The following is a 15,278-nucleotide window of genomic DNA, read 5'->3' as shown; positions in this document are numbered from 1 at the left end:
CGCGCGCCGTGGAAGCGGGAGGGGCGGGGGCGCAATCTCCGTGCCCTTTGTGTCCTCCTGCGCATGCGGAGCCGCGCGCGGGGCTCGCCGGGAAGCGTAGTCCGCGCGGCTGCGGAAGTCTCGGCCGGGCCGGGCCCCTCAGGGTGTGCGGGGCCGAGTGAGGGACTGCGAGTGTCAGTGTCTAGTGAGCACGGGGGTGAGGAAGAGGAAAGTGACCGTGTGAAGCTTCAGAACTGCATACAGGAAAAGGTGTGTCACATTCATGATGGTGTGTGAGAGAAGCAGTAGGCGTGGGGGTTGAAAAGTCTGTTGAACAGGTCATAGAATCATTAAAGTTGAAAGAGACCTCTAAGATCGAGTCAGTGCAGAAAAATCACGTGGAGTCCACTGGGGCACACACACCCATAGGGTTTTCTGTGTCAAGGTTTGGAAGAGACAGCCCCTTTTACCCTGAAGTCCTGGCTCCACCTCTTCCTTTCCCCATGGGCTGAGATGCTAGGAAGGTACAGCCTTCCCGAACAGCCTAGCACATATTCCTCCCTCGTATATGTAATTTCCCCCCAAAGTTCAGAAACTCGGGCTTGTGCCTACCCATTTGTTTCAGAGTCAGACTGTCTGGGTTCTGTAACAGACCTGTGGCTTGAAGTTGGTAGAGACATTAAGACGCCTTTCAACAACGTTAACACCCATACCCTCACCCATGGAAGTATTTTGTAAAGACTTAAACACACATCTTTCTTATTAGGTCCAACCATAAACGAGCTCCCAGAGTAACGAGTCCTTAATCAGGTATAGAACTTGGATAATACTTTTTATTGTATAGTAATTCTCATATCAATACTCAAGTTTATGAGGTTCGAGGCGGCTGTCACTCGCTGGACATCACTTTTCAGCTTCATCTTTCCACAACTACACAGGAGAGCGCTCACACAGCGATCTGCCCTGACAGATCAGTTTTGCAGAGCTGCTGGGCACCGACAGTACCACAAACAGAAGCAAGAAGAGCCAGTGTCTGCACAGCAGCGCCCAACACCCATTTTACAGCTGCAGAGGCCTCCCTGAGAGCCCCGTGCCTGTCGTCAGGGGAGCGACAGCGCTGATCCGTTCCTCCCTCCTCCAGCCCCCAGCGCCGTCCCGCACATCCCGTCACCTCCACCGGAGCCCCGGCCCCCCGCGCTGCCGGGCGGCCTTTAAGGGGCGGCCCCGCGGCCATCTTGGGCAGCGGCGCGTGCGCGGTGCGGAGCGGCAGCAGGAGCGATGGGGCCGGGACAGAACTGCACCGTGCGGGGTATGGCTGGCCGGGAGCCGGAGGTGTGAGCTGAGCGGAGGGGCGGGGCAGGGCCGGGGGCCCGGGACGGCGGCCGGCCGGGCAGGACGGGACGGGGGGCGCCGCTCGGGGGGCGGCTGCTCCTGGCGCCCCGTGCCCCGTCGGACCCCCGGGACAAGATGGCGGGCTGCCCGCCGCCGGGCCCGCGGCGTGCGGTGCGTCTGGAAGCGGCCGTGGGATCCTCTCGTCAGTAAAACCCTGCTGCGGTCAGCGAGGGGAGAATGCGCTGTGGGGTCCCGCTTCCCCCAGTCCCACCCCGCCGCCGTGTGAGGGCCCGGAGCCGCCGAGCTCCGCGCCGGGCCCTTGAGGCTGCTCCGGCCCTCGCAGCGGGCTCGGCCGCCCGCCGGGTTTTATCTGTAGTGAGGACTAGTGAGGCCCGTTTCAGACATCGCTGTTTATTTCTGTTGTTCCACCTGTTTGAGTGAAAATTTCCCGAAAACCTGTAAATGTCAGAGGTTCTGTCTGGCTCTCAATGCCCGCTACTGAACAGTAGAGGTAACGGTGACATTTGCGCTGTGTAATGATTGACCTGAACCGCGCCTGAGGTAGCGCTGTGTGTTTTAAATGCTGTTGCACAACCAGACAGGATGAAATAGTTGGGCCGGGTGGAGGATAGAATAGACTAGAAAGATTAATCACCTAATTTTCTCTAAAAAATGAGCTTTACGTGCATGACTGGTTTTCCACTTGCAAAGCTGCTCGTGGTTTATGTCCTTGATTTAGCGGGCAGATGGTTTGGGGTTCTTTTGTTGAGGGCTGAGGGAGGATGGAAGCTGCTGATACAGAGGATAGTGGCAAAGACATTGGTCTAAAATGGGTTATAGTGGTGGAAGGCTTATTAAAATAATCAAATCACTGAGGATCACTTGGTAATAGTTTGCATCCAGGTTGTGTTCCCAACGGCAGCTTGCTGTCATTTATAATCTTGCAAGAATTAGAACAGTTCCTAGACACTGCGAATTAAGCAGAAAGTCTTCGTGGAGATGGGAGAAGAATATGCTCCTAACCAAACTGCAAATATCCTCATTATTTAACAGAAGAGCAGCTGATGGCACTAGTCGGGAGGGTGCTTTGTTTGGGAGGTGACAGCATTAGGTTTTTGTGATTTCTGAAGAGATTAAACTTGATCAGTGCTTTGTGACTAGCAGGTTACAGTTCTTCCTCCAGCTGGCATGTGTCTCAGGCTAATGAGTATTGAAAATCATTTATTCTCTACGGAAAACTAGACCCCAGAAATTTACAGTATTTTTGTGAGATTTAATTTGTGCTGGCAGTTAGGGGAGTTAATTGCCTCTGTGCATGTGTGCCCTTTGCAGGGCAGTGAGTAGCACAGCTCATGCTTTTGGTCTGAGAGGTGTGCACGTTTGCAGGTGTGACCCCACACCAACCACAGACCTGATCATGGTGCCGTGCCTTTTACTGCTTATTGCTGAAATCCAGCAATCTTTTCCCCTCAGGTGTCCTTTACCATACATTTTCAGTTAAATTAAACGTGCCAGTCATAATCTCATTTTTTGTGGATGCTGTGGAGTGGTAGAAGTGATTTTGTTGGCTTTGACTGCTTGACTTTTAGTGTTAGGCTTTTTGTGTGCCCAGTTATTTTGGATGACTCTTCAGTAAGTGAGTATCATGTGTTTCTCCATCATTGGCTTTTATTGTGGGCAGTGGCACTACTAGTCTGTCATGAACAGCTCTTGCACAATAATAATCTCCTCATTGCAAACAAAATGAGGACAGAAGTGCTTGAAAGTTACAAGCACTTCTGGAGACATAAAATACAGTTTTTCATGTCAGGTGTTATTACTCTGTGACTTCTGAATAACATAACTATTTTCTAAGCAGCAGAGGTAACTTGGACTAACTTTGTCGGGGTGAAGCCTTCCCCCATATTGTTGGTAGCTGCTAGAATATAAATTGGTCTGGGTTCTTAAGAAGGATCATGGTGGAGGCAAGACCACTTCACTTTCTTAGTCCTCTTCTCAGAGCAGTTGGCAAATGTGCTTTCCTGTGGATAAAGCATCTCAGAGCTCTCTAGCAGATCCAGAAACTCCCTCTGTAGTGCAGATCTGGAAACATCCAGAGCAATGTTCTAGATGTTTAGAGAAAGAAGAGAGGAGAAACTTTGATCTAAATCTCTTTCATCAGGATATGTCCGAAGAATACAGAAGAGAATAAATCCCTGTCAGTGTCTTATTGCCATTCTCATCTCTGATTTTTTTGTTTACTTTTGTGCATTGCCTGCTCTCCTGGGGCTCCATTCTTTGAATTTATTTCCTTTTTTCTATCTCTCTTGCTGTCTCTTCTCTCCTTTGTTTTTTATTTTTTCTGGAGTTGTAGCTGAAATTTTTTCTATTGTTTAGTGCTTAAACAAAAAACCATTTTTTTCTGCCATGTTACACAGACCTGTTTTGTCTTGTCTTGTAACACTGTGGTTTGGTATTATACCAGAATTGGGAGTTCTTTAATAAAACCTCAAAAGTTGTTCCTACTGCTTTTTATTTTAAGAAGAAATAAAAACCCCTTGACACTCCACATCAGTGTCACTCTGTTAACAGATGCCTCATGCATGACCTTAGGAGTTTGGCAGCAGACTGTTGAATTGGCACCAGAGGTCTTTTGAAACAGTTCAGAGTATTTAAAAATAAAAGGGTTCTTCTTCCACATGCATTTTATGGTTAACTTAGTTAGAAAGATTAAATGGATTTTCCAGCTTTTCCAGATGTGTGTGAAACAAGACAAAACTTTCTGCCTCTGAAACCCTGTAGGATGATTTACCAGAGAGTCTATTGAATAAATTAAAATATTTCTTCTAATTTTTAATTATATTTATCAAGGCAATTCTGGAATTTAAAGAATAAGACTGCTTTAAATGTTTTGATTTAACGCATTATTGGTTGATAAAATTTTCCATCCCAAAAGGGGAAAAGCGAAGTGGCTCCAGTGAAGCCACTGCCTGAAAAAAGGTAATACAGTAGAAAAGACATTCTTCTATTGTAAGAAAAAATACCTGAAGCTGTTGATATGTATCCATATAGGTTATTGATATGTATCCAAGCTATTAATAAGCTTGTATAAGCTATTGATATTAATAAAACTTGCCTGTGTGTGAAGGATGACTCTGGTCCTTGGGAGAAGAGGCCGAGGATCGCTGCGAGATGAGATGACAATTTAGTTTGTGATCTCTGCTTGCTGAACTGGAGCTGATGTGCACGGTTATGGGGGATGGCCCCAGGGGTGTCAGAGGGATCTGGGCTGGCTGCAGATGTGCAGAAAAGCTCTTCTGAATGTGCTGCTGAATTTTAGTACAGACTTCTCTTGTCACAGAAATGTTAGTTTTTTTCCTCTTCTTATTTGCTAAGTTGTCTTGGACTTTTGGATAGGCACAAGTAAAGATCATCTTCCTTAAGGTGCAGTACCTTAAATAGTGCTTCAGTTAGAGGAGCCACCTGTGGACTTCATTAAAGTCACTCTTTCCCTTTGGGTTTCACGAGATATATGGTCCCCCTGTGCCCTTGTCACTTATTGAAGATGTAGGTGCAGGTTTGGACCATGGGCAGTGCACTGGTAGCAGCTTGGGCAGTCCTTGCAATTGCTGCTGCCCCAAAAGCCACACAGTGAGCAGCCCTACATCTGCCTTTGCTGCTGGAGCTGCACTTGGCATTTCATTGGGGTCACCTCCAAGTTGTCAGAGCCAGCAGGTCCCTGAGCTTGCTGAGCTCCTCCCAGCCACACCCCAGGGTACAGGTGCTGCAGTGGGTTTTCTTGGGAGAGCTGCTGTCTTGTTCTTTTGATTCATTTAGGCTGTTGTGCTAAATTAAAGCGGATTTTCATAGAATCATTTTTAAATTTTAATTTCCTCACTTCTTTATCAAAGTTAACGCATTACTCTGGGGAATAAAGGATGAAAACTCACTGAATATAAATGGATATAAAACACAGCATTCACAACCTGGTCTCTGAGGCTTTTATTGTTTTAAGGAGTTGGGGAGCAGGGAGACATGCCTGCCCTGAATTCTTCCATGTTAAAGATGATTTTCTGTATCTTAATATCACCTTACTGTTACAGGAAGGGTTTGTCACTCATTAGCAGGGGAGGTCTCAGTGTATGTTGGTCTCTTCTGTGTCATTTACTAAGAAAATGGACTCTGAAGGATCTCTGCATCTTTTACTCCTTCAGTGAGACTCTGAAAGAGTGCCTGCATTCCCAGCTCTCACAGGGCTGCAGACACTGCACAGACCTGTCTGATTCCACATATTGCTGCAGCCAGACACCTCTGGATCAGTTTGATGCCTGTCAGTGTTTTAGCTGAGGAGAGGGCTTGATAGAGATTTTAGGAAAATTTGTGGGATAGGGACAGAAAACCTTGATAGTTTTAGTCCAAGCTGTCAGTGGAAATACAGCAAATCACATCATGGAAAGTAGCAAGAACTAATAAAGGTTTTTGTTTTTTCCTAGACTTGGACATATTGATGTCTCTTGATCCACAGATGCCACCTAACTTGGCATCTTACAAATCCAATTAAAACACAAAAGCACAGGAGACAGTTCTAATTTTATGAAGCTCTGTAAATGAAGTGCTAAAAGTGAAATTGCTGTTTATTTGTCTGTAAACAGAAGTTGCAGTACATGTAGGAGTGCTGGATAGAAAGCAAAGAGAGAGCAGCCACTTGTTACTGTGAGAGGAAACAACGGACCTGGTGCTGCAACCTCAACCTTTGAGCAAAGTCCAGCTTATTTTCATGAAGCAGAGAGAAAACAGTAGAGCCACAAAAAAGTAGGAAAACCTCTTGCAGGAATGGACATTGTGCAAAGACAGACTGCAAAAATTTTCCCGATAAAGGGAGGAAATGTGAGGATGAGTTGTGGTAAGAGGATTTTTTTAAATGAAAGTTATCTTGCAGAGATGCAGGATTTAATCTAGTTAAAATAAACATGTGCTGTGATTCCTAAATAGAATCTTTTTGGATCCTTGTTCTTTCTTCTATACTGTGGTAGGGTTTTAATCTAAGATGGCTTTTCTTACAGGTGGTAGTATATTTAATAATTTCCCCATTGCCAAGCAACTGCTTTTAGTTTTTTTAGTTACAAGATGGATTTTATTAACAGCTATTCAGTGTCCATGCCTTTTTGGGGTTGAAACCTAGTTAGCACTAGTTCTTCTTCAGTGACTTTCTTGCAACTGAAACAAACACAAGTTTTTTGCTGCTACACCTAGTTTAATATGCTGAACTTTGAAATAATGTACTACTGATGGTAATATCAGGGTTTGCTAAGTACAGACCTGTCTAAGTTAAAAACAAAACCAAACCATGAAAACTCTGCCAGGTTAATTCTCACCCTTGTGTAGAAAGGATTGGGGTGAAGTAGAACTTTGATCAGTAGAAAAGAGCATTTTGACTAGGTGACTGTCAAAGGAAAATACTCTTTTAAGGTAGAGAGTTTCTATTACAGAATAAAAAGATCTGTTGGAAAGTAAAGAGGTGTTGCTGCAAGCATGAAAACATTTACTGCTGAGTAGTTTTAATAGAATGTTGTGGTCAAAACCTGACTGTCTCTTGTTTTTTCTTCTTTTATTCTAGCTGAATGGGTTGCTGCAGCCTCCATAGCTGCTGGAGCAGCTGCTCTTGGATATCTAGCTTACAAAGCAATTCTTTGTAAAGACAAAGCCTCCAAAGCAATGGTGAACCCCAATATCCAGAAGGATAACCCCAAGGTAGTCCATGCCTTTGATATGGAAGATCTGGGAGACAAGGCTGTGTACTGTCGTTGTTGGAGGTCCAAGCAGGTAAGAGAAGAGGGAATGGTTCCAGTGTTGTTCATGTTCATTGTTGATAAATTATTAAACCTTTCAGCAAAACTATTTTAAAACTGCTTTATTTAGAGCAAGCTAAGCTCTTTTCACCTCAGTGGTTCTGCACAGATATGTAGCAATATTCTAACCTATAGAATGATGCACATTTGTTCTGATGCTCAGAGTAAAGCCTGCAGATCAGTGCTAATAGTGGACAGAATGTTCCTCTAGCTCTGAAGAAGATATCCTGAAAAGACAGCAATTGTCTGGAGCATGACCATGAGTGACAGATGCCATTTTGTGTACTGCCTGTGCTGATACTGAGAATTATCCAAAGCCTTTGGCCTGTTGGCAGTAGGAGCTCAGGAACCACAGTCTGTGAGCATCTTAAACATCTCTTTTTGGAGAAAGTTGAAGTCAGAAAGTCCTTGCTAGTAGTACATGGTGTGTGCCAGTGCAATCACAGTGGCATGCTTTAAGCTTCTATTTTTGAGCAATTTTGAGCTTCTGTTTTTGAGCAGTTAAAAGTCTGGCCTAAATATTGGTCCAGCTTGCTTGCATTTGAATTTGGGTTGCTTCAATTGCCTTAACCTAGTGATAACCTTTCCTCTCAATAACAGTACCTCAGATTTAAATCTGATCTTAGGGGTGTGTGACACCTGACATGTATATACTTTATAGATAAAGGTACTTCTGGGATCTGTAATGAGAGAAAGCAGATTGCATGGTTAATCCTGTCCATTTACCACTGGTGCACATTTAAAAGCTTTTTTAGGAGGTGCCTGTGTGTGGAATTTGAAATAATACAGACCTTCAGAGCCAGACAACTGCCTTGAAATTTAGCTGTTTTTCCTCCAAGGAGGTGAACACTCAGCTTCTCAAGTCTGAGACATTGTTCTCATCAGGCCAAACTCAGCAATTTCCAGGTGCTGTAACTTTGGGCTCTTGCTCTTTCAGATCTGACTTCATCACCTTGCAGGTAACTCAGGAGCTTACACATTTGTACTGAATTGGGTTTTACAGTGTAACACTGCTAAGGAATAAACAGCATTTTGATTTGGTGCTGAAAGTCTTGTGGAGGTGGCCTTGTCTTTATTCTGTCTGGAGTCTGAACTGAAGAAACCCTACTTGAACCCTGGTGTTTGTGCTTTCTGCTTCCTAGTCAGTCTTCTAAACAGAAATGGAAGATGGTGTCTGATTCTGCTGGCTGCACTGCAGCTCCTGCCAATTGTTTGCTGTCGTTTGATGTTACCCTTCTTTTGGTGCGAAATAAGAACCTTTAGAAGTATGTTTTGGCATATGTTTAAGGGATATTGACAGTTTTGGAACATCATTGCCCTACTGAGTTAGAAACACAGTTGATGAAGCTGTAATGAGTGCCTTCTTAGAATTCTGATCTGAAAGGTCTTGTGAAGGCTTTTAGGGGGTCAGTGGAAATTTTGGAAGGTATTTGTTTCCTATTATTGCTGTTTAATGATAAGTATTTTAGTCAACGTGTTCCACCTCAAAGCCTGTAGTTTCCAGCTTAGTTGCCTTCCTCTTGCCTTCATGGGCTGACCTTGCAGCCTGGGTTGCACAACCTTTAATAGGGTTTGTGTGCTTCTCCTATTTGTTATTGTGCAACAGTAATAAAGTACATCATTCTTACATGCTTGTCATAGCTGGAAGTTGTCAGCTAGCCTTACCTGGCTTTTACAGTTCTCAAACTGTTTAAATTTTTAATTATATGGTGTCAGAATGTGGAATGTGTGTGCTTTCAATGCAGGGAATTACAGTTACTTCAAATGCATTAAATACCTGCCATGTTTTTGTGAAATATGTGCATCTAAAGGCTGGAAGAAATGTCCTTTTGTGTCACTCTGTGCAATTCTCCTGAGATCAGGCTCACCTGAGGCATGGGGCTGTTGCTAGAAGCAGTAGCATTAGGAACCCCAGGATGTTTCTGTTGCACTGGTGGTGTGATGCACTTACACCTGACCCCACATGGTGCTCCTCCTCTATATGGGATAACAAAGTTGGACTACACCAGAATATTTTAGAGTAACTCTTGAAAAAAGAGCACTTCTTTTTGTTTGGGTTCTTTTTCTGAAAAAGTGTACTTAAAAGGCTTTTGTGCTGGCCAGTGTCTTTGGTTTTTTAAAACACATACATTACACAAACATGGTATATTGAAATAAGTTTGTCTTGGCATGTAATTATCTGTTAATAATAAATGGCTGGTTCTTTAAATGACCCTTTTCTACTCAGTGTTGTGCTCTGCAGGCACTTCATACTTGTCCAGTTTAGTGAAAAAACCCAGTGCTCAAACGTATCAACACAGAGACAAGAGTTTAAACTGTAATTAAAGTTAGAACACTTGTTTTCTTACTTGTCTTCATTTTTAGGTGTGAGTTGGGGGAGTGGGAAATTTAATTTGCTGTCTTTTTACAATGACATGCAGCTCCTGTGTCTCCCAGAGAAGTATTAGCCCCCAGGTTGTGGGCTGAGGAATACTGCTGCAGGCTGTCAGCAGAAATAGAGATAGAGAATCCAAACATGTTCAGTGTCAAGGGAAATCAGCTGAGCTGTCCAGATCACTGTACAGTTCCCCTGGGGTTTGAGCTGTGACCACTATTGCTGTTAGCCTGCTTTATTTTTAATCAGGGATGAACACGTTGTGTCAGGCCCAGTATCCTTCTCTGCAGGGTCTGGCGTTTGAGGTGACCAAGTGAGAGCTCTGGGAGAGGGATGTTTGGTTTGGTGTTTGTCCCTGAGAAGCTCAAGTCCAGTGTAGCAGCCCCTGGCAGCCAGTGTTGTGAGAGCAGCTGAGCAGCAGAATGAATGCAGAGCAGTCACTGTTGGCAGCTGTTAAAGATGTCTCCATGCTGTCTGAACCCAGCAATCCCACCATTTTTGTTGCTTGGAAACTTGAAGTGATGATGTTGTAGCTGGACTTTGGGCTGCCTCCTTGGAGCTTGTGAGATGTTAGTGTCTGATGGAAGCTGTGTCATTGCATCTGTGAAGACGAGTGGGTTGTGGTGTTAAGTGGGAAAACAACTGGCCCAGGAACATCTGCTGAAAGCTGCTTAATGCCCCAGTAACATTAATTCCTGTTTGCTGATATTTTGTCCAAGTGTCTGTCTCTGCTTTTTCATTGAGTCACAAATGACTGATGGAATGAGAAGATTTCTCCATGAATCAGCTTATTATGAGCATTCTCTGAATCCAAAGTTTCTTTATTCAGAAATAGTGTATGCCATTTTTAGCTTAGGTTTTGACATTTCATTACTCTGAAAAGCCAGAAGAAACCCCTACACCTCATCTCTTTCCTTCCTTCCCAATACTATCCTGCAGACAAGGTGGTGTTATTTTTAAAGCTCTGTATATTGTTTCATTGTATTGCTTTTTTGCAGTACTTTGAAATCTTTTATCCTAATGAAACATGGGTGGTGGGGTATTCATGTTTTTCAAAGGCTGTGACTGGAGCAGGAACACTGAGCTCAGTGGGGCATTGAGTACTGACTGTGGTGGTACTGCAGGAGGATGGAAGTGTTGCAGAGGCAACAGCTGAGTAATGCCCTATTAACTTTCAGCCCTATTACTTCTGAGCAAACAAATTGTACCTGAATGCAAAATACCAGTGTGTGATTTCTGTGATCATCTCCAGTTTCCTGGGCAGAGGGGGTGTCGCCCTGAAAATGCATCCTTGAGAAGTGATGGGATCCAGCCTCACTCTTACTGCCTCACAGGATGTCTTTCAGCTCTTCCATGTGCTAAGAGCTTCCCAGGAGCTTCTTCTTGTCACTTCTCTGGGAGCTGGGCAGTTAGAGCTGGCTAAAGGAGTCCCTGTAATTCTTACTCTGACCAGCCTGTTCTAGGGTGGGGTTTGTTTGGGGTTTTTTAATGGAACAAATATTTCTTCAAATGACTTGGAACTGATGTGGCTCTTAAGGGCAGCACTGAGGAAGCTTGGGGCAAGGTTGGGAGTAAGGTACTCCAGGTAGGTCACAGCTGAGGGTCTGCTCAGGCTGTGGTTTCTCCTGCTCACCTGAGGCAGGAACACCAAAGAGTGGAGCTTGTGGCTGCTGCTTTAGAGCAAGCCTCCTGTCTGCTGTGCACTAACAAGGATAAAGCAGCATTCAGCCAAACCTCAGCGAGACCTGAGATGCTGGCACAAAAGTTGTGGTCTGTGGCTTCAGTGGATTTAATGAGAAGATGGCTCATAAACTTTCAGCCTAGGTTCTCAGTTCTGACCCTGGATGTACCTCAGGTGTGTTTATTCTTTTTTTTTTTCAGTTCCCACTGTGTGATGGTTCTCACACAAAGCACAACGAGGAAACTGGCGACAACGTTGGGCCTCTGATCATCAAGAGGAAGGAGGCGTAGAGTGAACACTAGAAGCTCCAGAATCAATGTCTGACAAATCCTCTGTTCTCTTGTAATTGGGGGGGAAAAATCCACAAATTCTTTGTCATATCACTGAAGACTTCCCATTTAGTATATACATCAGGCTTCAGCATGTATATTTTCTCTGGTACTTGTTGTCTTTCAATCACTACAATGCATAATTTATTAAGTAGTTATGGTTTAAATTTTTTGTCCTGTAAAATGTGTGTACCCTCTCACTAGTGTGAAACTAAAATGAGGCACAGAATGTACTTCATCAGGAAATAGGTATTAAATTATTTTCAGCTACATGTGTATGGAAAGGTAGATAATAAAATCCTGGAGAGGTTAAGAGGTGGATAGATAGCCATGTAAAAGGCAGTGGCAGGGAAGAAATCACAGTGCCATCTTTATCTCTGATTGTGCTGCATTTTCTGCAGGTGTCACATTTGTCTATTACACTACAGTGCTCTATGGCTTCTGTAAAAGAACAAATTCAAATTGCTAGCTATGAACAGACAACAGAAAAGGCTGAAAGATGGGGCTAGAGGGCAACTTTACCTTTGATTTACTGCAGCATTGAAACTTGATACTACTTCTATTTGGTATCCAGAAAACACTATCCAAACTGCAGACCTGTATTTAGAGTAGGATTAGGGAAATAGTCTCTAGAGATTTCTTAATAGATGAATGAAATGACACAAAGTGCTCCAGGAGTGGTGGGCAGTGGAGGTGGCAGGGTTGCTATTGCTGTTAGAGAAAGCCTTAGTTTCACTTGCATTCTTTCAGTGAAGCCAACTTCCCCAGACCACAGGATGCTTCTGTGGGGTGGCTCTGCTGATTAATTCCAGAAGCTAAAAGAAAAACTAAAACCCCCACCTGTTATCACCTCTGCTTCACCATTGCACTGGCTGGTTCTGGAAAGCTTTTCCCACTGAGAAGGGAGGAGGCATACCTTTTTCTTAATATGTGGCCTTAGGCTCTATGTGTCTTAACTCCTGCCTCCCTGGGCTGCTAATGTGGTTCAGCTGATTTTACCAAAAAACCCTGGCATGGACGAAGAAAGACTTTGAAAACAGATAGAAACAAGAAGGGAGGGAAGGATGAGACAGAGGAGAGGTCTTACCCTCCTTACCCATGGCACTTGTCTTGTTTGGCATGGTTGCATTAGTGGCTGTCCCGTTGGTTTCCTTAAATAGCTTTGATTTGTTAACATGCATGTAAGTACAAAGCAAAACCCAAAGAGTGGGGCAGCAGGGGGCAGTTCTGTACTGCCCGGTCCACGAGCGGAACTGTGGCCTGCATAAGATTGAGCTCTGAATGTCCTCGGACAGAAACTACCTCAGGGCTACATCAAAGGCCTTGTTAGGAAGCTGACATTTTAGCCTGGACCCTTAAGGATTCTTCAGATGATCAGGGCAGGAGAGTTCTGTTTGCTTTATTTTTTTAGGGGTGGTTAGTACAACACGTTAAAACTGAAGATGTTTTGCATAGTTTCTGTGTGAGGCTTTCAGAGGCTGAGGTCTTGGCCAGCTGGTGTGGATTTGGGCAGAAGCCCAGAATGTAAAGAAGGAGGCACAGGTAGAGAAAGGTGGAGTGTCAGAGTCAGGGCACTACTGTCCAAGAGACCTCTTGACCTGAAAGAAGTTGCAGTCAAATATGTTAGTTTGTCTGTTCTGTCTGAGTGTAAAGACTTGGTATTTTTTACTTTGCTGAGTGCTAATACATATGGAAAGTTGTTTTAACCTTAAATTATCAAATACATTTTATCCAAAGCAAAGTAACTTCTGTATTATTAGAATATGACAGTGGATATTTCTGTATTTTTGTCAAATACACATTTGAGCTCATCTTAATCTCAAGGTTGTAAAGTCTGTGTTCTCATGGCTATGCTCTTTCTTTCAGTAGAGCTGTACAGTGCTGCTGTAGTCATGAACCTGTGTGTGGAGTGGATTTTCCTTCTGAGACTCCTTTTCCTGTCAACATCAAAGCCTGGCTGCTCCTGAGGAATAGAAATTCAGTGTTAATGGTCTGAGAAATGAAGTCCTGAGGTTTCAGATAAGTCTCCTGAGTCATTAAACTATTTTGTGGAGTTTGCCAATAAAAGATTTCCGGCAGTTTGGGCGTCAGGGAAATGGGCCCTGTGGGAAGTTTTATTCCTGAGAAGCACAGTCTCTGTTGATTTACATCCTGGTGACTTTTGTTTTGGACAAGTGTTGCATTTCCAAATGTTGGTTTGAGTGTTCAGATCTTAATTAGAGGCACATACAATTCTTGTACTGTACCTTATTTATGCAAGCTGTTCAAATGTGATGATGAGAAGAGTCTTGGATTTGAGGAAACAAACTTAACCAAGCAGTCTCGATGAGCATCACAGAGAACACTTCATTTTTTCTCTTAGTACCATAAAAGGTACTAAGGTACCATAATAGGCACTACATTCTAATGGCCAGTGTGCTTGACTGTTCCAGTGTTTTCCTCAGTCTTGTTCTTTAGGGCTTTCTGCAAATAACCTCTAGAGTATGAAGTGCATTGGTTACATTTCTACCAGATTTAACCATAAATTTAACCACATGATTCAAATGTGCAATTTTGACCTCAGATTGACATTCCTAATAGAAAGCCTTCAAAAATTAAAGCAGAGAAAAATCCCTGCCACAGAGTAAAACTATTTCTGCTTCTCGTTATTTTCAGCTTGCAAGTGTTTGTTGGGAAGGTCAGGCAATTAAAGTACTGATTCTTGAGTAATTGAGTGTGACTCATTGCAATAGTGTGAATGTCAGGTATTTGAGTGCTTCTACAGTCAGGATCCTTGAAGGAGAGGCTGTCAGTTACAGGTATTTCCTGCAGGTTTCACTGGAGCACTCAGTCTGCAGGCTCAGGGGGCAGTAGCCAGCAGCCAGCACTGCAGCTGTGCTCTCCACTGGATGGAAACAGAGGCCACGTGTCGTGGTTTGACCCTGGCCAAATGCCAGCCATCCACAAAAGCCATTCACTCACCCTCTCTTGCTCTCAGCTGGGCAGAGGAGAGGGAAAAAAATTAATGAAGGGCTCATGTGTTGAGATGAGGACTGGGAGAAAACACTCCAAGGGCAAAACAGGTTGAAATTTCAAGGTATAAAGTAAATTTATGATTAATAGAGTCAGAGGAGGATAATAAGAAGTAAAATAAGCCTTTAAAACATCTTTTTTTTTTTTCCAGCCCCTCCCTCCTTCCCATTGACAGTAGAGGGAGACAGGCCATGGGGGTTTTGGTCAGTTTGTCACTGGACATCCTCTGTTTGCTCAGGGAGAGAAGCATTTCCTCTGCTCTGCTGTGGGGTCCCTCCCATGGGAGACAGTTCTCTGTGACTTTCTCTAGTGTGGCTCTGATCTCATGAGCAGCAGTCTTGCCAAAACTGCTGCAGCATGGGTCCATCCCACGGGCAAACAGTCATCCCAGAACTGCTGTGATGTGGGTCACTTGTCCATGGGGTGCAGTCCTCTAAGAACAGGCTGCTCTAGGTGGGAAGCAAGGACCCTCTCTCTCCAGTCAGGTCTCCCACTAGATTACAGCTTTCTCTGGCATCCACCTGTTCCAGTGTGAGCACTTCTCCCACAGGCTGGGAGTGGATCTCTGCATCCCCCATGGACTTCATGGGCTGCAGGGGTGCAGCTGCTTCACCACAGTCCTCACCATGGCCTGCAGAGCCATCTGGACTCTGCTTAGAGACCTCCTCTCCCTTTTTCCACTGACCTTGATGCCACCATGTTATCTCCCTCACATGTCCTCACTTCCTCCTCTTCCCTGACTA

General features: G+C 44.2%; 1 protein-coding gene across 6 annotated transcripts; it reads left to right on the top strand.

Moving 5' to 3' along the window:
- The first annotated feature begins 155 nt into the window (after window positions 1-155).
- CISD1 (CDGSH iron sulfur domain 1) lies at window positions 156-14,232 on the top strand. Of its 6 annotated transcripts, none has more exons than XM_058810376.1 (4): window positions 156-249; window positions 918-1,288; window positions 6,908-7,113; window positions 11,395-13,346. In XM_058810376.1, exons 2-4 carry the CDS (start codon window positions 1,258-1,260, stop codon window positions 11,482-11,484), a joined length of 327 nt encoding a protein of 108 aa, XP_058666359.1. In that variant the 5' UTR covers window positions 156-249; window positions 918-1,257; the 3' UTR covers window positions 11,485-13,346. The 6 variants fall into 6 exon arrangements, 4 of the variants coding, with proteins under 4 accessions (XP_058666359.1, XP_058666358.1, XP_058666357.1 ...); XM_058810374.1 differs by lacking the exons at window positions 156-249; window positions 918-1,288 and adding exons at window positions 6,013-6,193; window positions 13,393-14,232 and having other exon boundaries at window positions 11,395-11,512; XM_058810373.1 differs by lacking the exons at window positions 156-249; window positions 918-1,288 and adding exons at window positions 6,013-6,193; window positions 13,390-14,232 and having other exon boundaries at window positions 11,395-11,512.
- The last annotated feature ends 1,046 nt before the right edge of the window (window positions 14,233-15,278 follow it).

The sequence above is a fragment of the Ammospiza caudacuta genome, chromosome 9, assembly GCF_027887145.1.
Source record: "Ammospiza caudacuta isolate bAmmCau1 chromosome 9, bAmmCau1.pri, whole genome shotgun sequence".
Lineage (NCBI taxonomy): Eukaryota > Metazoa > Chordata > Aves > Passeriformes > Passerellidae > Ammospiza > Ammospiza caudacuta.
Note: the sequence above shows the minus strand (reverse complement) of the source record. Positions and strands in the feature narration are given on the sequence as shown.